Consider the following 20,644-nt stretch of genomic DNA (forward strand, 5'->3'; position numbering starts at 1 on the left):
TTGGAAGGAGGGGGGGAAGGAGCTCTTCCCCTCGGTGCAGCCTTCCCCCACGGGCCCAGAAACTCCTGGGCCCGGGGGGGGGGAAGGCCTCCTTCCCCCCCAGTGGTGGCCTGGCCTTCCCCGGGGTGTGCTTCTGGGCCCTGTGGGAAGGCCTCCTTCCCCCCCACTCCCTCCCGGTGGCAGCCAGGCCTTCCCCCCAGGACTAGAAGCACACATGTGGCTTCTTTGAGGCCCCGGGTGTGCTTCTGGGCCCGGGGGAAGGCCTCCTTCTATACTCATGCCATGGCGCCGCTTCCCCATCGCTTTCTGGACTGTCCTTGTGAGGGCTCAATCAGCCCTCACCCAATTGGCTAGAACTCTTGTCTGTCCTGGTGAGGGCCCAATTGGAAGTGTTCATACACTGTTGTTGTTGTTATTGTTGTTGTTAGGTGTGAAGTCGTGTCCAACCCATCGCGACCCCATGGACAATGATCCTCCAGGCCTTCCTGTCCTCTACCATTCCCCGGAGTCCATTTAAGTTTGCACCGACTGCTTCAGTGACTCCATCCAGCCACCTCATTCTCTGTTGTCCCCTTCTTCTTTTGCCCACAATCGATCCCAGCATTAGGCTCTTCTCCAGGGAGTCCTTCCTTCTCATGAGGTGGCCAAAGTATTTGAGTTTCATCTTCAGGATCTGGCCTTCTAAGGAGCAGTCAGGGCTGATCTCCTCTAGGACTGACCGGTTTGTTCGCCTTGCAGTCCAAGGGACTCGCAAGAGTCTTCTCCAGCACCAGAGTTCAAAAGCCTCAATTCTTTGACGCTTGTTGATGTTGTTAGGTGCAAAGTCGTGTCCGACCCATTGCGACCCCATGGCCAATGATCCTCCAGGTCTTCCTGTCCTCTTTTGACGCTACTAGCTTTTAAATGTTTCATTGTTTTAGCTGTTCACAGGACCTACGTAACAATCTCCCTGGCTGTAAAAGGTGTGTGGGATTTTCTTTTATACGGATATTCTATTTATGTATGTACGGGTTCATAATTGACCTCTGAAGAAAATCCAGCTGGATTGAAATGTGACAGGTTGTTTCTATATCTGTGGCACATTTTTGGTCACTGTGTTACTCAAAGGGTTTTTGCACATTTTCTACGGTGGCTTTAATGTATTGTTTAGCACTGTGCAATAAAAACTGCTTTTTAAATAATATTTATAATAATAATTTTTAGATATCTGAACTTCTTTTGCTTCCTAGGAACTGAATGATGGCTGTTTCTTGCCCACAATGATCTTTGGATGACATGGGTCAGCCTGCCGTCTAAGAAGTGACATTAGGTGGCCTGTCAGGAGAGTTAAACTTGCACCGTGATAACGATATGACAACCCCACCGACGGCCGTGACTAATTGAGCTGGAAGGGCCATGTAAACGAGAAGCTTCCCCCATGACATTTATGTTGACATAGCAATCAAATGTGCATTAGGAAATTTGCAAATGTAATCACCCAACTCTGTAAATTGATTTCAAAGGAGCAATACAGACAATTTCATACAAATTAGGGCGCTTCTTTCTGGAATCAAACATAATACGCTATAGATGCATATTTATCGAGGCTTTCCATCACAAACACTCAAGAGTGAAAAGTAAGCCGCCTGCAAAACTGTCCCTATAGATGCATTCCATACGCTGACTTCTGTGAGTCTCTGTGCAAACTCCTGTGTGGTTCCACAAGTCACATTCCTTTTCAAAACTCCTCTCTGCAAGATCCTTGGGTTTTTACCCTTGATCTCCATCCCCCTTCAAAGGAATCCTTAGTCCAGGGGTAGTCAAACTGCGGCCCTCCAGATGTCCATGGACTCCAATTCCCAGGAGCCCCTGCTAGCATTCGCTGGCAGGGGCTCCTGGGAATTGTAGTCCATGGACATCTGGAGGGCCGCAGTTTGACTACCCCTGCCTTAGTCTGTGTAACTGTGGGTGCTTTCACATACGCTGACCAATGCCCTTTCATGCCCTTTCATTGGAAATGGGTGCAGCCATTGCACAGAGGGAAACCCAGTTGAAGACGACACTGAAAGTGGATCAGAAGTGCATCATTTAGTGCAGGGGTAGTCAACCTCTGGTCCTCCAGATGTTCATGGACTACAATTCTCATGAGCCCCTGCCAGCATTGGCTGGCAGGGGCTCATGGGAATTGTAGTCCATGAACATCTGGAGGACCACAGGTTGACTACCCCTGTTGTGTAGCCCACTGTGCACAAACATGTTCCTGCAGACATTCAGAGCAGCAAGGCTTCAATCTTGACTTTGGATTCTGGGACCACTTTATGCACCTTACTTTTGCCTCTGATTATTCTGCAGTGACAATAAAAAAATGCACTTTTAAAAATCGGGGTGGAATGTCACTTCTGACATGTGTGTGTGTGTGTGGGGGGGTAGGTGTAGTGAACTTCCCAGAAGATAGAGATAGAGTTCAATGAAATCTGAACATGCTGGAAAAGTGGGCAAATGAGAACAAGATGCAATTCAATAAGGCGGAGTGTAGATGTCTACACTTTCTGGGTCACAAAAATGAGACGCATGAATGGGAGATACGCTTCTGAGCAGCAGTGTGTGTGAACGAGATCTGTGGACTGTAACCTAAATATGAGCAGACAATTTGATGTGGCGGGAAAGAAGGCAAATGTAGGGCTGTCTCAACATTAAAATCACAAGTTGTCACAGTCCCACTGTATACTGTATTGGCCAGACCCCACCTGGAGTCCTGTGTGCAGTTCTGGAGGCCTCACTTCAAAAAGGATGCGGACAAAATTGAGAAGATTCAGAGGAGAGCAATTAAGATGATCTGGGGTCTGTGCACCAAACTCTATATATGGAAAGACTGAGGGTCTTGGGAGCATTTAGCCTGGAGATGAGGAGGTTGAGAGGGGAAATGATTGCTGTCTTTAAGTATTTGAAAGCTTGTTAGTTAGAGGAGAGCAGGGAAAGGTTCCTATTGGCAGCAGAGGAGAGGACCCGCAGTAATGGGTTTAAACTACATAAAGAACGATATCAACTAGATATCAGGATTTTTCTTTTCACAATCAGGGTAGTTCAACAGTGGAAAGGGCTGTGTAAGGAGGTGGTGAACTCCCCCTCACTGGTGGTCTTCAAGCAGCGGCTGGACAGAGGCTTTACCTGGATGCTTGAGGCTGATCCTGCATTGAGCAGGGGGTGGGACTAGGTGGCCTGGATGGCCCCTTCCAACCCTAGGATTCTATGGCTCTATACTATTGCCCTATCATAGCTATACAGTAGTGTTCCATTTAATTCGTCATGGCTTAGGTTTTGCACATGCCTTTTAGCATTAGCATTAAAGGAAAGGGAACAGAAAGGAACACAGACAAAAGGGGAAAACCCCAACATCGAAACTTGACCAGACTTTTAAAAAACCGACAAGAACAACAAAAAAACCTCCAATGGACATGGACGGTGAAAGCAAAGGAAAACACCCATGCATAATAGGACTGTGTGAAAGCGCCCTGCAATTGTTTTCATTAAATCTCTATTCTCCTTGCCAGTCTCTTGCCTTCTCTCTCCCTTTGTTGTCTCCCACCTCTAGTCTCAAACATTAATAGTGTCCTTACACAATGTTTACTGCATGTAGCCAAAAGCCATAACAAAACTGTCTAAATAAAACATAGATAAAATATGGGAAGAATAAAAACCACCCTCAAATTAATATGACATGCAATTAAAGCCGATTACAAAACTACAAAGGAGTTGCGGGCACCGTTTTGCACAGATTTTCTTGGTAGCCGGGGTACATAACGCTGCCTTGCATGTAATGGCATGGGTCTACATCCCCAAGGAGGAATATTATTTTCTCCTCAGCTGGGCATGCAGTCAGATTGTCTAAAATGACTGCCAGAAATTTACATCTGGGTTCCCAGTGCAGAAGACAACACGTTACGCAGTGAGGAAGACCCTCAGCCTCAACCCAACCACAGTCACTAATACACTGAGCAGCCTGTTTGCAGGAGCAGTGTCCTGTTAACAACGCCGGTCACATGGTTGGAAAACGAATGGCTGATCTTAGGTTGTGAAATGTGAGGCTGGAGAATTTCAATGGAATCCAACTCCATCTGAAGACAGTCTCCTCCCATACTGTCCAGCCCACCAGTTAAGATCTACCTCTCAAGCCCTGTTCGCTGTGCCTGTCTTCAGAGGGAAGGGGGGTGATGATGAATGACAGGGTCTTTCCTATGGTGGCACCTCACCCTTAGAACACCTTCCCTCTTGAGGCTTGCCTGGTACCTACCTTTTCTTTCTTTTAGATGCCAGTATAAAACCTGTATTTTTACAGGACGTTAATAATGGGTTTGTATGAGCTTTTTATTGGTCTGTTTCTGTTTTATGGATATTTCTTATGCTACATGTGTCTAATGGCTTGTTTCTTAAATTGTTTTTTTTAATGCTTTACTTATGAAGGTTGGAGGAGCATTTAAAGTGAGAGTAATATAATATCCGAGCCTCTTGTGGCGCAGAGTGGTAAGGCAGCTGTCTGAAAGCTTTGCCCATCAGGCTGGGAGTTCGATCCCAGCAGCCGGCTCAAGGTTGACTCAGCCTTCCATCCTTCCGAGGTCGGTAAAATGAGTACCCAGCTTGCTGGGGGGGTAAACGGTAATGACTGGGGAAGGCACTGGCAAACCACCCTGTATTGAGTCTGCTATGAAAACGCTGGAGGGCGTCACCCCAAGGGTCAGACATGACTCGGTGCTTGCACAGGGGATACCTTTACCGTTACCTTTTAATATAATATCCACATCAGCAGTCCCGGTTTTATGCATCTGCAGTTCACCCAGAGCTAGACTGTGGTAGTCTTTTATAGGGAGGGCCTAGTAAACATTGTTCATCTCACAGGTCTCAACCAAAAGCCTAACAGTAGAGCTAGGCCCTGCAGAACTGTGCTAGTTCTGACAGGGCCTGGGTCTGCTCTGGGTGCTCATTCTACCAGGTGGAGGCCAGGACAGAAAACACCCTGACCCAGGTTAAGGCCAGAAGTACTTCCTCAGCTCCCCACGCTTAAAGACGGGCTGATTGGCAGCCGTTCTTCCTACCCCCTTCTCAGGCAGTGGACATGCTCTCTGCTGCCTAGGAAGGGGGGAAATATGTGCCCCCAAATCCCTGAAACTTTTCGGATTCTACCAAACTGATTCAGTTGAAGCTGAAAAAGGGGTATTTGTGCAATATGAATTTGGCCCACACAGTTTTTGGTCAAATGCAAAATGGTACAATTATTTTTTGTGCATGTTAGTAAGGACTCTCAGAAGGACCCCAGGAACACCATAATAATTAATAATACTTCTCTGCTCACTGATTTGGATCATCTTAGAAACTAAGCACGTAACTAGGCATATCTGAGAAACCCTCAGAGATCCCTTATATGCAGTAAACCCTAGGAAAGATACATGTTTTTATCATTTTAGAAGATAAGAATGAAACGATTACATTCAAAGTGGCTAGACATTGTAGTCTGATAATAAAATGTCAGAAGGAATGGTTAGAATTTAGACATGTAGATCCTAAGTAGCTAAGGATATCTGCAAACATGTATGAGATTTTTAAAAAAAACGTATGCGCTTTTACCTGACATACTGTATTATATTTTACATTTGTTCTAATATTATCTGACTAGAATTAAAGCCCATTTTATCTCTAAATAAAATGGTCATTAGGCCCCCGTTCCCAAGGAGGCTGGGACGCCGCGGCTAGTGGGGCGTGACCTGGGGCGTTCTGCTGGCCGCGGGCTGGTCCTGGAGAAGTTCGCCGGTGAGCTACCCACCCGGCAGCGTCCCGTGGCATTCTCCCGGCCCTGGGACCAGCCTTGCCGCGGCCCCCCACCCGGAAGGCTGGCAAAGCCTTCTCTCGGCCCCAGGAGGAGAGGCCGGGCCAGAGGACTAACCCTGCTGGCTGCCTGTTCAGTCTGCTTGGCAAGTCCCCGGCTGGGCCAAGCGGCAAGACAAGGCCGGGCCAAGCGGCCAATGGGGAGCCGCCCTGGATGGACACTCGGAGGGCCCTCCGAGTTTTTATCCCGGACACGGCCCGCCCTAACTCCTCCCCAGGTGGCCTTACCCTTTTATTTAATCTGCTCCGCAGGAGCGGTTAAAGATAGCATAGCCCAAGGACTCTATTATACACATGAAGCTTAGTACATACAGAAAGCACATGACTGGAAAACTCTAGAACAGTTTTCTTAGTGCTGTGGCAAGCCCAAGGTCACCCAACTGGCTGCATGTGGAAGAGAAGCAGGAAATCAAACCCAGCTCACCAGATTAGAAGCCGGCACTCTTAACCACTACACCAAACTGGCTCTAGTATGTGTGCAAATGTCCCTGAGTGTACATTGACAACTCTGAGGCCTCTGGGTTCTTACTAGGCTTGTGTGCTTCAGTGTGCTTCGATCGTGCCAGTCAGCGCATACACGCAGCTGCAGCCCTTTGTGCCTGTGTGCATGTGTCAACTGGCATTCTGCCACCACCACTGCCACTCCACACTGTGGCGCTGGCCACCTCAGGCTTGAACGGCTGCCAAAGCGGCTGACGCGCCCAAGCCTAATCCTTATAGACTCCCATCCCCATCCAGATTTCACGAAGATTTGCCTCTAATATAATGTACGCCTGACCTAATGAGACCAAACTGCAACACCCCATCCCCCTTCTCTTACAGCCCCAGCCCCAAGCTGGATTAATGATCCTCAGCATCAGGTTGAAGGTGGCCATGAGCTTATCGCACTGCTTAGTTAGGGCATAATTTGTCAGTTTCACCGGGATGGCTTGGAGAGTTGTCTATAGCAGGGGTAGTCAACCTGTGGTCCTCCAGATGTCCATGGACTACAATTCCCATGAGCCCCTGCCAGTGTTTGCTGGCAGGAGCTCATGGGAATTGTAGTCCATGGACATCTGGAGGACCACAAGTTGACTATCCTGGTCTACAGCAAATTTTTAATGGCTTCTAGGCATAGCTGCATAGTTTCTCACGGGCCGATGATTAACAGGCCCATTCCGTTGTAGCAGTAGAGGAGGCGATTTGCAATGGCTGCACTTAATGGGGCTGAATGTGGAGAAACTCCTACTTTTGGTGTCACTCCCCCCCCCCCCCAAAATGCCAGGATAGCTATTGTTACTTACTTGATATAAATAATCTTCAAATACAAAATAATAGTCATCATTGCTGGCTGTCAGTTTCACATCCTGCAATTAAAAAGCACAACACGTTGAAAATGAGGGACCCCTTTCCCACCTAGAAAGGGTTAACTACAGAGGTAACTGCAGAATTAATAAGCATTCACGTATCGATCCAAACTGATCACCCCATCCTAAATTCCCAACATGCAGAAAAATTTGGTCATCATCCTGTAAGGAAGGAAATCTAAGCACAAGGATCTTCCATGCATGATTTGATCACCATGTTTCCAGCCCATTATTATCCGTGGCAGTTTCCCACTGTTTTAGTGACAGGGAGAGCGAGCGCATGCTTCATTGCTCAATCAAAACTTTGTATGTGGCATCACTTAGATGAAGAACAGTAGAAAATGGTGTATACCCTATGGCAGGCTTTCATGAAACCCTGGGGGTTTCTTGATGGCTCTGGAAGGGTTTCCTGAAGGGCTGGAAGTTAATTATTTTAAATATATTTTAAACAATTTATTAAACATTCTTGGGTGAATGACCATATATGGTCATGTTGACCTGTCTCCACCCCCTTCTCCATAGGGCCAGTGAGGGGGTGGGAAGGGGAAGGGCCCCAGGTGGGCATGTACACAGCAAAACTTCCCTAGCATATTCTGTACAATAGCGCAACTTCTGGGGTTTCTTGAAGCCTGAAGAATGTTTCATTGATTTCTCAATGGAAAAAAGGTTGACAAAGGCTGCCCTCTGGCTAAGTTCTGCTACTAAAGTCATTACATTTGCAGAAGTTTTTTTTCTTTTTTTTTAAGTTGCGGAAAGCTGTTGCCCGAAGAAAAACCCACTGTGTGCAAACAGCCATTTCCATCAGCACATCTAAATACGGTATATGTTTGTGTACTGGGAGAATGTTACTGCTTTAACAACAAATAAGCAGGGAAAGGTCTGCAAGCACAACCGTGAAAGAATCATGCCATGTCTAACGCTGCAGCTTGTGCAGCAATTCATGTGTTCACAGATCAGCAATGAATTGGAGATGAAACCCACTGAAGTGTTATTGGACACACACTAATATTTTTAGAATACAACTCTCCTACCAAGTCCCGCCCCCCTCCTGGCTTTTAACATTTTTTCCTAAAATTGAGCAAGTTTGATAAGCAATTTTGCAATACTGCGCTAGATTTAAAGGGGGAAAAGCAAGTGGCAGATTTTCTGTGTATAAGTGATTGAATTATGCATTTCTAAAACAGCTTTTTGCTTGTCCCAGGCCCTAGAAACCTGTCTGAATTTACAAACATTTATTGGGTAGAATTTAAAAAAATGCTCAGTGCCAAGTAGATCCCAAGCCTCCAGAGGACATGGAGTTCCAGAGAAAAGAATTGGAGACACAGCAAAGAAAGTCAGGGAGGTTATTTTTTGCATGATGGAAATTTTAAGGAAGAATCATAGAATCATAGAGTTGGAAGGGGCCATACAGGCCATCTAGTCCAACCCCCTGCTCAACGCAGGATCAGCCCTAACCAGCAGGATCAGCAGGATCAGCCTAAGAAGCTTGACCCCCTTGTCCCTTCCCCTCTGGCCAACCCAATCTATTAAAAACATTGTTTGCCATCAAGAACAATTTGATTTAATGCAAAGGCCAGCAGAAATGTTAAATACAAAACTGTACCCTTGGAGATATTCTTTAGACCGGGGTCCCCAACCTTGTGCCTGAGGGCACCTTTCCAATCCTGATGCAGGGTGGTGAGTCAACCACTCCCTTTAAACCCCTCCCCCCACAATAGCAAGCAAAGCTGGAATAAATATTTTAAAAGTGTGAGCGGTCGCCTAGCCGTTGACCTGCCATGAGCCAGTTAGCCAAGACTAGAGGGAAATATAAAATAAAATATAAACATAAATAAATAATGGCAAGTTGGGGAGTAATTTAAAAGGAGTAAGCAGGGCACCTGCCATTATAAGCACCTTGGCTGTTCCATTTAAATGCCTGCTCCACCTTTGCAGCTTTGTCTGGACGGTGGAGAAAGAGTCTAAAGGGAACAGCTGATAATGACAGGTACCCAGCCTACTTCTTTTAAATTCCTCCCTAGCTGGGGAGGGATTTAAAAGGTGGGCAGGGTACCTGTCATTATCAGCTGTTCGCCGCAAGCTCTTCTCTCTCCCTTTTCAGGCAATGCCTGAGAAACAGGGGGGGGGGGGGGATACATTTAAATGGCAGAATCATGGCCGAAATGCCAAAACACAATTTGGTCACTCTGATTCAGAAAGTTTGAATGCAGGGAATGGACAAAATATTTTTGTCACCCATAGGATTTTTTTACCCCTGGTTGAAAAAAGCATTTTTATATTTATACTGTATTTATTACTGTGTGATAAACACAGTATTATCTAAACCAGGGGTAGTCAAACTGCGGCCCTCCAGATGTCCATGGACTACAATTCCCAGAAGCCCCCTGCCAGCATTCGCTGGCAGGGGCTCCTGGGAATTGTAGTCCATGGACATCTGGAGGGCCGCAGTTTGACTACCCCTGATCTAAACCCAGTATTGACCTCTGGTGACCATTTTATAGATCAAAATGCATTAGGTCCAAGTTTTTTGTACTTGTGGTGTACGTGTTTACTGATATATGTGTGTGACCTATAGTGGAAAGAAGTGTTCCTTTTTATGGTTTTTACTTACTTTTTGCTTTGTTTAATATTTCTTAATTTAATATATATTTTTACAGTTTTGTGTCCCTCAGCCTCTTTGGCTCTCTCCAGAAATGAGAATGACTCACTTTATAAATTAGGCTGTCCACCAAAAGATCATGGAGAATCACATTCGATTTTAGCTGTTCATAGTACAAAACGTCCTAGAAGGAAACAAATAATAACACTAAATTTTCATGATGATACACTTAAAATAACAACATTTGTAAACTTTGTAGTTCCATTTCTTCCACCACTACGAGATTCAAAACGAAAACAAGAAAGCAATTTTTAAGCTATCTCTGCATACAATCAAAATGCAATATTGAATCCATAAAAATACATAGCAGAAATAAGTCATTCAAGGATCAAAGCTTTTGTTCAGCATTCTTCTTACAAGCCTCGCTTCTGATTTTTGATATCCTTCCATCCACTCATGGTCAAAGCCTGTCTTTGCAGAAACCCTGATATATAGCATTCAAATACACGGTACACAACTCAAAGCCTTCAGCTCCAAAGATCTCAAAAAAAACAAAATGAGAAGATGATCCCCAGATGGACAGAGAAACCACAAAGAGTACCACGTGACTCTCCCACACAGCAGGTTATTTGGTACAGACCAATGAGACTTCTGGAACTGTAGAATTCTCTACACTGGATCTACTTAATAACATGATGTAGCACTCGGGGGAAACTGCCTCTTTTTTTTTGCATCAATAGTTTGCGGATGGTCTTCTCTTCATGGGACTGCAAACGGGATGACTAAAAGGCAGGCAAGACTTCTGACTCCTAAAATAAAAGTGCTCTGGGTGAGATCCTATGGTTCTGCTCACTGATCCACAACGCATCCACAAGGAGCCTTCTGCTTTTTGCATCAGTGTGAAAATGCTCGTCAGCAGAACAGATCCACAGGATCCATCCTATGCATGTCTTTTTTTGTGTAACTTCTAATTTCCATATTAAAGAATGCTCCAGAGTTCTAGCAACCCCCCCCCCCACGCCACACTGTCTTAGCAGTCTGCTGAGAGCATACAGATACTGCCACCGCTTTCTTCCAACATACAAGTCTGTAATTTTTTTTCCTGTACAGCATTTTCAGAACATCATTTCCAGGGACAGCTGTCGTAAGGAATCACTGCTTTTTCACACTAAATTAAACGTGTTGCATGCTTTGTGATCCATAAAATTGTGCATGCATCTGAAGAATGGCAGCATTTCTAATGATAATGCTCCGACATTGTGAATTACAGAAAAACAGCAATGGAGAGCAAAAAGCGCAAGGTGTACACTCAGAAGCCTCATATTGATCTGCTATGAATTCACAAGCTGGTATTAAGCTGGCCCCTGGCTCTTTTCATAGAGTTGTATGACCAATAGGGTCATCTAGTCCAACCCCTTGCACAATGCAGGAACTCACAACTACCTGTCCACTCTGAGTGACCCTAATTTCATGCCCAAGTGATTCCCCACACAAAAAAACTCCAGAATCCAGTTGGGCCTGGAGGAAATTCACCTACCATCCCATTCCCACAGATCAAATATTTCCCTCAGCAGACTGCAAGTTTCTCACCGCCCCCCCCCCCCCCCGCCCCATTCTGCAGCCCAGGATGCTCCACCAAACTATGCTTTGGCGAAAAGGAGATTCTCACCAGGGGATGGGGCAATTGGAGATCTGAAGAATGGGGGAGTGAAACTCACCCTCCCTTCTGCCCACAGAAACCCATGGGTTGGAATCCATGCCTTGTGAGCAGAGACTGAGACGGTTGGGTCTGTGTAACTCGGAGAAGGGGAGGGAGCAAGGGGGGAAAGGATAGCTGAAAGAAATGTTGAAGAGGGAGCCAACCTGTTTACTGCAGTTTTAGAGAGCAGGGCAGAATCTGCACGGAGCTTTTATTCCAATCCCAGGTTGATTAAATCCCTGCTGTCTACACTGAATGCAATTTCCATTTTGATTTTGGCCGATTTAAATATCCCATCTGATTGAGGTGCGGTGACCCTGCCTTTCCCCTGCGATATCCAGGAGCGGAGATAATTCGGCATAACTAATCAAGCCGCTTTGAGGGCTCCCAGCATTAAAGTGCAGATCTGTGTTTTCCCGGAATAACGTCCTGATGTTGGCTCATCTCAGCTTGGCTCTCCGGCCCACCCACTTGCTTTAGAAAGAGCAGCCTCGTGCTCAAGTGCAGATGGGTTTCTGTTTCAAGTCGGGGGAGCACAAAGACTCCGGTTCAAATCGATCTGAATTCATCAGGCTCTTATCAGGATCAACAGCAGAAAAAAAAAAAGGAAATGCAGAATCGGCCCAGGACTAGGAGCAATGGGTTCAAAGTACAGGAAAAGAAATTCCACTTAAATATTAGAAAGTGTTTTCTAATGAAGAGGGCTGTTCGTAGATGGGATATGCTCTCTCAGACAGGGGTGGAGTCCCCTGCAATGGCAGTTTGTAGGAGGAGACTGGATGGGCACCTGTCTTGAGGGTGTGATTTTAAGTTCCCAAGTAGGTGGGAGGCTGGACAGGATGGCACTTTGTGGTCTCTTTCAGCTGTGTGGGATTCTGATTATTTATTTATTTATTTTAGATTTCTATACTGCCCATTTCTTTGCGGCTTTGGGCGGTTTACACTGAACATTATATAACTTACATGGAACGTTATACAGACTGTAACATCAAAGCAACTTTCAATAAAGCATCAAAAGATTCCAATATCACATTTATAATATAAATTATGACCCCCCCCTTTAAGCATTAATACTACTTTCTTGCTCTGCTAGTTTTTTACAAGTGACCGCTCACTGAGAACAATAGTAATAGTAATTTTCACTGCAGAATTGTCCCAGTCCAAGCCCGTTAAGACTACCAGAACAATACTCAGTAGGATTGCACTCTGTATCATGTATACCAGGGGTAGTCAAACTGCGGCCCTCCAGATGTCCATGGACTACAATTCCCAGGAGCCCCTGCCAGCATTTGCTGGCAGGGGCTCCTGGGAATTGTAGTCCATGGACATCTGGAGGGCCGCAGTTTGACTACCCCTAATGTATACACTTCAGCTCAGCAGAGAAGCATGACACACCCACAGATATCAAAAACCAGCAAAAGATGCTTTCGCATTGAAAGTGGGAAATCCATGCAGACCCCATGCTACAGAAAACAAATTACATATAGGATTGTAACTGTGGCCCAAACAGTGTGAGAGACATCACATGCTGCCATGAGCAAGAACGAGTCCTGCCACTACTTCATGTCATTTTGCTCTCTCAACCTTTATTTTATTTACTATTTATTTATTTATTATTACATTTTTATGTTGTCCTTCCAAAAACCTCAACCAGTCATCTGACCATTCTGGAACACACCCTTAAGGATGCATATAAGGGAGTGAGAAAGAATAAATTCTAATTCTCAGTAGAGAGAGGAGGAGAGTCACAAGTATATCATGTCTCACATAGTTGGCCAATCAGTTCCTCTGGATGGCCAACAGCAGGTCAGAGAGGTCAAGTGCCATAACCCTGTCGGGTTTCCAATAAGTATATCCATTGTAGAATCCTAGAATCCTAGAATCCTAGAGTTGGAAGGGATCTTATGGGTCATCTAGTCCAACCCCCTGCACTATGTAGGACACTCACAACCCTTTCACTCATCCACTGTGACCTGCCACCCCCTTAAGCCTTCACAGAATGAGGCTCTCCATCAGATTGCTATCCAGCATCCGTTTAAAAATTTCCAATGATGGAGAACCCACCACCTCCTGAGGAAGCCTGTTCCACTGAGAAACTGCTCTAACTGTCAGGAACTTCTTCCGGATGTTTAGACGGAATTTCTTTTCAATTAATTTCATCCCATTCGTTCTGGCCTGTCCCTCTAGGGCAATAATTCTGCTCCATCCTCCATATGGCACCCTTTTAAATACTTGAAGATGGCTATCAGATCCCCTCTCAGTCGTCTCCTGTCTAGGCTAAACAGACCAAGCTCCCCTAATCTTTCTTCATACGTCTTGGTTTCCAAACCCCTCACCATCTTTGTTGCCCTCCTCTGGACACGTTCCAGTTTGTCAACATCCCTCTTCAACTGGGGTGCCCAAAATTGAACACAATACTCCAAGTGAGGCTGAACCAGAGCAGAGTAAAGCAGTACCATCACCTCCCGTGATCTGGACACAATACTATATTTGATACAGCCCCAAATCCCATTTGCCTTTTTAGCCACTGAGTCACGCTGCTGACTCATGTTCAATGTATGGTGTACTAAGACTCCTAGATCCTATTCGGTATCAAAGAAGGAATCATCAGGGGACAAGCTATTGAAAAATAATTCTTTATACAGGATACTGGAGAGTACCAATGAGTTCTTTCCCGTTACTAAGTACATCAGTGAACCCCCTCAAAATAAACTATCCAGAGTCATTTCAAAACAAAAAGCACTAAAAGGAGACTCCAGCCAAGCAAAACCTAGAGACAATTGAACAGCGCATAAACATAGCTTATACAGATCCTGCCAGAGAGATAGAAGCCACAGTAGGAAGAATAAGATTAATGGCTCTGCATCTGTAGGTCATGAGTGCTAACATTATTCTGTAGGTGGTCATTGCACAAGGCGAGAAATTTGATTTTCCTTTTCAGAGAATGCACAGAAATATAATATCTTGTAAAATATACACATTCCATCAGTGTTTATTGAACTTCAATGATGAGCTTTTTCCATAAACACAATTTGTTCTATTTCAGGTTCTTAAAAACAACAACGTATATTATCCTATGAAGAAATAGGCAGGGATTCGTTCAACAGTACAAAGCATAAGACCATACTGTCATTTATCATGAAACATATAAGTAATGGATCTTTTGGAATATACAAGAGAGAAAGATTTGGAGGGGAAATCCCACTCCCCCCAAGCCCCTATTTCTACCCCTCCTCTAGTTCTGCACCACCCTCACTCTGTGTGGTCTTTCAGCCCATGCAACCGCAGAAAAGAGCAGGAGTCCAATAGCACCTTAAAACCAACAAAAACTGCAGCAGGTGAAGAACTCTCATGAAATCTCACCCCCTGCCACCAATTTTGTTTGATGTTAAGGAACTATTGGACTTGTTATTTTCTGCTGCTACAAAGAGACTGACAGGGCTACCCATCTCGATCTTCTTCCTGCCCATATGTTCTTCCGTTCACCTGCTCTGTCTTCCCATCTTACCCTTGCTGGTCCATCTACATCAACTCCTCCCTCTACTGGCCTCCCCCTGCCCCAGCTCCATTTTCATCCCCACAGCCGGACAGCTTTTACCTCATGCAGCGTGCCACAGGGAACCTCTGTTAGGGAGATTCTCTACAAAAGCGATGCTCATCCTTCCTAATGCCGTGACCCTTTAATCCAGTTCCTCATGTTGTGGTGACCTCCCAACCATACAATGATGCAAGGGTTCTTTCTCAGAAATTAAACCGAAACTGACCAAATGGCATGAAGATCCATTGTTCATGATTGTAGATAAATTGTTTTAACCCCCCGGGGTTTCTCAGTTCAGTTCTGCTTCTTGTCCCACTGTGCCCATCTCGCTCTTTTCCGCTGCTCCAGACAGACGCTTGCAGGAAGAGCAGCAGCAGTGGTGGTGCCCTCGCCTGGCCAAGCTGCTCACCCTGCTGCGACCCCTGTGAAAGGGTCATTCAACCCCCAAAGGTGTCCCGACCCCCAGGTGGAGAACCACTGCTCTCCAAGGCACATGCAGGCAGGTAGTGTTATGGAAAGGACACTAAATCCTTCTGCACATTCCAAGTGACACTCAGTGTAAGGCCTCCAACTTGGTATTCTGTGGAGTTGTTCTTGAGATGTCTTGGCAAGCAGGTAAAGGTATCCCCTGTGCAAGCACCGAGTCATGTCTGACCCTTGGGGTGACGCCCTCCAGCGTTTTCATGGCAGACTCAATACGGGGTGGTTTGCCAGTGCCTTCCCCAGTCATTACCGTTTACCCCCCAGCAAGCTGGGTACTCATTTTACCGACCTCGGAAGGATGGAAAGCTGAGTCAACCTTGAGCCGGCTGCTGGAATTGAACTCCCAGCCTCATGGGCAAAGCTTTCAGACAGCTGCCTTACCACTCTGCACCACAAGAGGCTCTCTTGGCAAGCAAGGAACATGGATAACATCTGATGACAACAAGAGTATCGTCTTGACCCCCTTTCTTCCCCCTTGAAGGCTGGGGGCTGGGGGGTGGTTGAGCAGGTGATTTCTCCATGTTGTTGCTGCTTTTGTTTTATATTTATATGCTTTGAGTTTAGGCTGGGAGGCACTGCGGAGATATACTTAATAACATAGATTCAGCTTACATAGGAAATCTAAGACCCCACATTAACTACACAATGGTATGAACTTTTGCCCAAAACCTATAAACTTTTTGAAAAATGTGCTTTTTGCTTTTGTTGTGTTTTATTGTCCATTTAAATGGGTTTTTATTGGACACATTTGTAACCTGCCACGAGCTGTTTCCGGGAGTGGCAAGCAATAAATTGAATAATAATTATAACAAGAACAACAAGAACAACAAGAACAACAACAATGGCACCTTCAAGACCAACAAAGATTTATTCAAAGTGTGCGCTTCATGTGCATGCACATGTCCTCAGACAATGGAAGGTGCCATTGGACTCAAATTTTGTTGTGCTGTTTCAGACCAACCTGGATAGCCACTTGCATCTAAGGAACATGGATGTGCATGTGTGTAATTTTGGTGTAGAGCCAGTTTGGTGTAGTGATTAGGAGAGCCAGTTTGGTGTAGTGGTTAGGAGTGCGGACTTCTAATCTGGCATGCCAGGTTCGATTCTGTGCTCCCCCACATGCAACCAGCTGGGTGACCTTGGGCTCGCCACGGCACTGATAAAACTGTTCTGACCGGGCAGTGATATCAGAGTTCTCTCAGGCTCACCCACCCCACAGGGTGTCTGTTGTGGGGAGAGGAATGGGAAGGCGACTGTAAGCCGCTTTGAGCCTCCTTCGGGTAGGGAAAAGCAGCATATAAGAACTAACTCTTCTTCTTCTTCTTCTAATTACTGTTAAAGTTGGGAAAAGGGGCTCTCCCTCCATTTTTTCTTTTTAAATCTGAAGATCTGGAATGCCCCATGTTTGCAAAAATGTGTCATAATGCACTGCATGGGGCCCAGACATGACTATTAAGGATAAATAACCCATTTGTAAAAAAAAAAAAAAGCAGCAGATCTTTAAGAATGAGTTCGTAAAAGAACAATATATAAGTGAAAAAATGCCGGTTTCTCTGCTATATAAATGAAGAAATGCCAGTTTCTCTGCTACTGGGAAAGGCAGGTCACTAGCCTCGAAGATCAATACTTAGTTCAAAAATTAATTAACTATTATCACTCCAAGGAAATAGCAGATTGCTTAAATCAGTAAAGAGCTGCACCAAGTCCAACAAAGGAAGCCAAAGAAAGCCATTGGTGCCTGTAGGGGAAGGATCTCTAACAACTGTGAAACCCCAATGCGTTTCCCATCAAGTTTCTTCAGGGAGATATCACTTCTGGCTCACTTCCCTATACTTACAGAAGGGAAGGTCACATTTTCCTGTGAATCAGGCCTATTTTCACATTATGAAAACCTCCCCCCTTTTCCACTGCGCTTTCTCAATACTGTTTTTCCCTGTCCACTGAGAAAAAGATAGAACCTTATTTAAAATCCAAGTTTGAGCACCACATTTAAGATTTTACATCTCAAAAACAAACAAAAGGGGGGCACTTTTGTGATTCGCTGCTCACTTCTTGGCATACCTGGAGATGGGGTATCTGCCCTGCCACAAGTGTTGCAGGTGCTCCTGGACTCTGGCTCTTTTCTACAACAAAGCGATTGGTTCACCAGGAGGTTGCTGAAGTGGAGAGGGGGAGAGGTCTCACTGATCTTTAGGAGAGTAGATTCTTCCAGAGCAGTCAAGGAAGTATGGTGGGGAAAGCCCTACTACTGAAACTGGTCTTCTTTTCTCCCCATACTCTCTCTCTCTCTCTTTTTTTGTATAGTCCATGAAAGATCTTGGCTTCTTGACACATTGGTTCCAACACTATTGGGCATGTTCTTGTAGAACTCATTTCCACAGTTATAGACTGTGTAAAACGATAGTTTGCTGAACAGCTACATTCCTTCTTTCCCTGTTAGCACTGCTAGAAGATGCAAGATCTGTAGGGTGCATGATTGATCAGCATAGGAAGAATACCCTATGGGGGCATCAGAGGAGATAGCGTGTTTAGATGAGGCACTTCCTGATATTTCCAAGAAACCTTTGCGAATGTCCTGATTGGCTCAGCTGGTGACTTCCTGCTCCCCTGAGCACACTTCCTCCTTGCTTGCCTCGGGAACAGGCAGAATGAAAGCCGAGCTTACAATGTTTCTCTTCCAGATAAAACAATGTTATTCTTTTAAGCAGCTTTGTACTCCACTATCTTTGTATATTTAAACTCTGCCAACAAACACAACCTCAAAAGACTCTTCACAATTTGTTCTCCAAAGTAACAAACATTAAGAAGTTCCCAGCCCTGGCACAGTAATCACAATCGCATCACATCACAACAGTACATAAATCACAGGATGAAATGCCAACACAGAGTCCTTCATGGTGTCTACAATACAGTGGAAATACAAATCCTATTAGGATTCCTGCAGCTAATTTTAAATTGCTCACTGCCATGACAAATATCTTGTTATACAGGGTTTGTTTTCAATAATGTAAGCTCCAGGAAACTCGATTAAACCCATTTTGTAAAAATAAATCCACTGTCAAGCCCTTTTTTCAAATTCTATTTTTTCCTCTGTAGCTATTGAAAAAGAGACAATGCTGCTTTTATCGATAAGTGGACATATATTACTTGAGAAAGAAAATTAAAGACTACCACCAGGGATTTCTTACAATACACTAAAATCTGGGTTATTTCAGATGATACATGGGACAGGAAGAAAAGCAACAAAATCTTTTTTAGGAATGCCATTTTTGCATTATAACAGGAGTAGCCTAGAACTTTCAAAGCAGTAAAATGAGCCAAGAGCAGCATTGTGATGGTGGGCAGCTAGATCCATACTACAGTTCTTTTGCCATTCTCTATGCTCCAAGTGTAAGGTGACAATCTGCTTGTGCCCATGGGTACTTTTGGAAATTTGAAAAGAGAGAGAAGGTACCAACCACAGGAGGCAATCACAGAGCAGTTACCATGGGGTGCTGAAAGTAACCATAAAAAGTTGGAAAGTTGTGAGCCAAGTATTCCCTATGATGGAATGTGAAGCAAAGCACCCTAATTTCCCACAAGATTATTTGAGGGCCTGGTCCAGATCACAAGTATCTATGATTGGGGCCATCTGGGGATACCATCCTTACGTTTTACAAGATCAGACTCAAGAATGTAAAGGTAAAGGTATCCCCTGTGCAAGCACCGAGTCATGTCTGACCCTTTGGGTGATGCCCTCCAGCGTTTTCATGGCAGACTCAATATGTGGTGGTTTGCCAGTGCGTTCCCCAGTCATTACTGTTTACCCCCAGCAAGCTGGGTACTCATTTTACTGACCTCGGAAGGAAGGCTGAGTCGACCTTGAGCCGGCTGCTGGGATTGAACTCCCAGCCTCATGGTCAGAGCTTCAGATAGCATGTCGCTGTCTTACCACTCTGTGAATGTAGTAACTGGTCAAGAATGTAGTAACTGGTTAATTGTGAGAACCTGTGCTCACTTGCATGGGAGGGAGGGAATTACCAGCAACTATTAACATCTTCTGAAAGTTCCATCAAGGGAAATTCTTAATTGGAACTGGTGCCAAAGGCCCAAAGGCTATAGGCCAGAGGGAAGCTCTAACTTTATGGTGATACCATGCTAGTATGCTTTGATATGTTATGCTTCATCACAATGGACTCCAAAGTATTCTGCTACTGCTTGGATTTAATGCTGCAAGATAATTTGCCATCTAATACCAGAAATCCACTGTATTAGACAGAACAGTTAGCATCTTTTTTTCTGTTGCTAAGCTATATAGATTGTACTGCATAAGGATTTTTTAAAAATCCTTTAATAAACCTTTATATATTTTTAAAGAGCTGCTTTATTTGTTTGTTTTGAGGACTTGGGGCTTGGGGCTAGGTACTGCTCAAGGGAGAAGAAGCAATATGCTGAGGAACCTAGGGTTGGGTTCCTGATGTAGAGGCAATTGTTTCTGAAAAGGTAATCCATGAAGACACCAAGGAGATTGCCTCCTAGGTTTCCTTTGAAGCATCTCTTGTTCCAGGGAGGCTAAGGAAATCTAGAACTGGGGGCTTCCCGCACAAGGACCAATTTTGATGAATGTTTTCATATAAAATAGTGGAATTTCGTCATTCCACATACCTTTAATTTTAGTGGAATATTGACGTCCCAGTAGCATTGTATTCATTCCCCACAGGTTTCTGGTCTCGCTGGAATCGCAACAAAGGAAGCGATATTTTTCCAGGCTTCTTCCCGCCCCTGGCCGTCAATCTAACAGAATGGCCAATGAACTGTTGTGTTCGTGCTCCCGAAAAGCCCCTTTCCCTTTAAAAACTGTTTTTTAAAAACCCAAATACACCAGTCGCAACAAATATTTGTTTATTCATTGTCTCAGAAAGACCTTTTTTTGCTGGCATAGGAGCTGGTGCTTAATCATTTCCACACTCTTCAAGTAAACCCCCCTTTCCACGGGTGCGATTTGTGGCCGAAATTACGGCCAGTGTCGAGCAGGGGGCTGTATTGTGCTTGGGAACTTTAAAGACACTAGCAGTAGGGAGCTTTGTTTTACTGTTAATCACTTCTGTGGAGGGACTTTAGCCTGAGAAGCCTCGCTCATTCAT

The 20,644-nt window shown here is 44.9% G+C and overlaps 1 protein-coding gene across 2 annotated transcripts in view; it reads right to left on the minus strand.

Annotated features, from left to right (window-relative positions):
* The window catches only part of TBC1D19 (TBC1 domain family member 19), a 116,417-nt gene that overhangs the window by 25,710 nt on the left and 70,063 nt on the right, over window positions 1-20,644 (minus strand). For both annotated transcript variants that reach the window (XM_077301474.1, XM_077301473.1), the window contains exons 12-13: window positions 9,911-9,985; window positions 7,140-7,202 (exon numbers count right to left, since the gene is read on the minus strand). In XM_077301474.1, coding sequence (XP_077157589.1) covers window positions 7,140-7,202; window positions 9,911-9,985 — 138 coding nt within the window. The remainder of the gene's footprint in view (window positions 1-7,139; window positions 7,203-9,910; window positions 9,986-20,644) is intronic.

This window comes from Paroedura picta, chromosome 10 (assembly GCF_049243985.1).
Source record: "Paroedura picta isolate Pp20150507F chromosome 10, Ppicta_v3.0, whole genome shotgun sequence".
NCBI lineage: Eukaryota > Metazoa > Chordata > Lepidosauria > Squamata > Gekkonidae > Paroedura > Paroedura picta.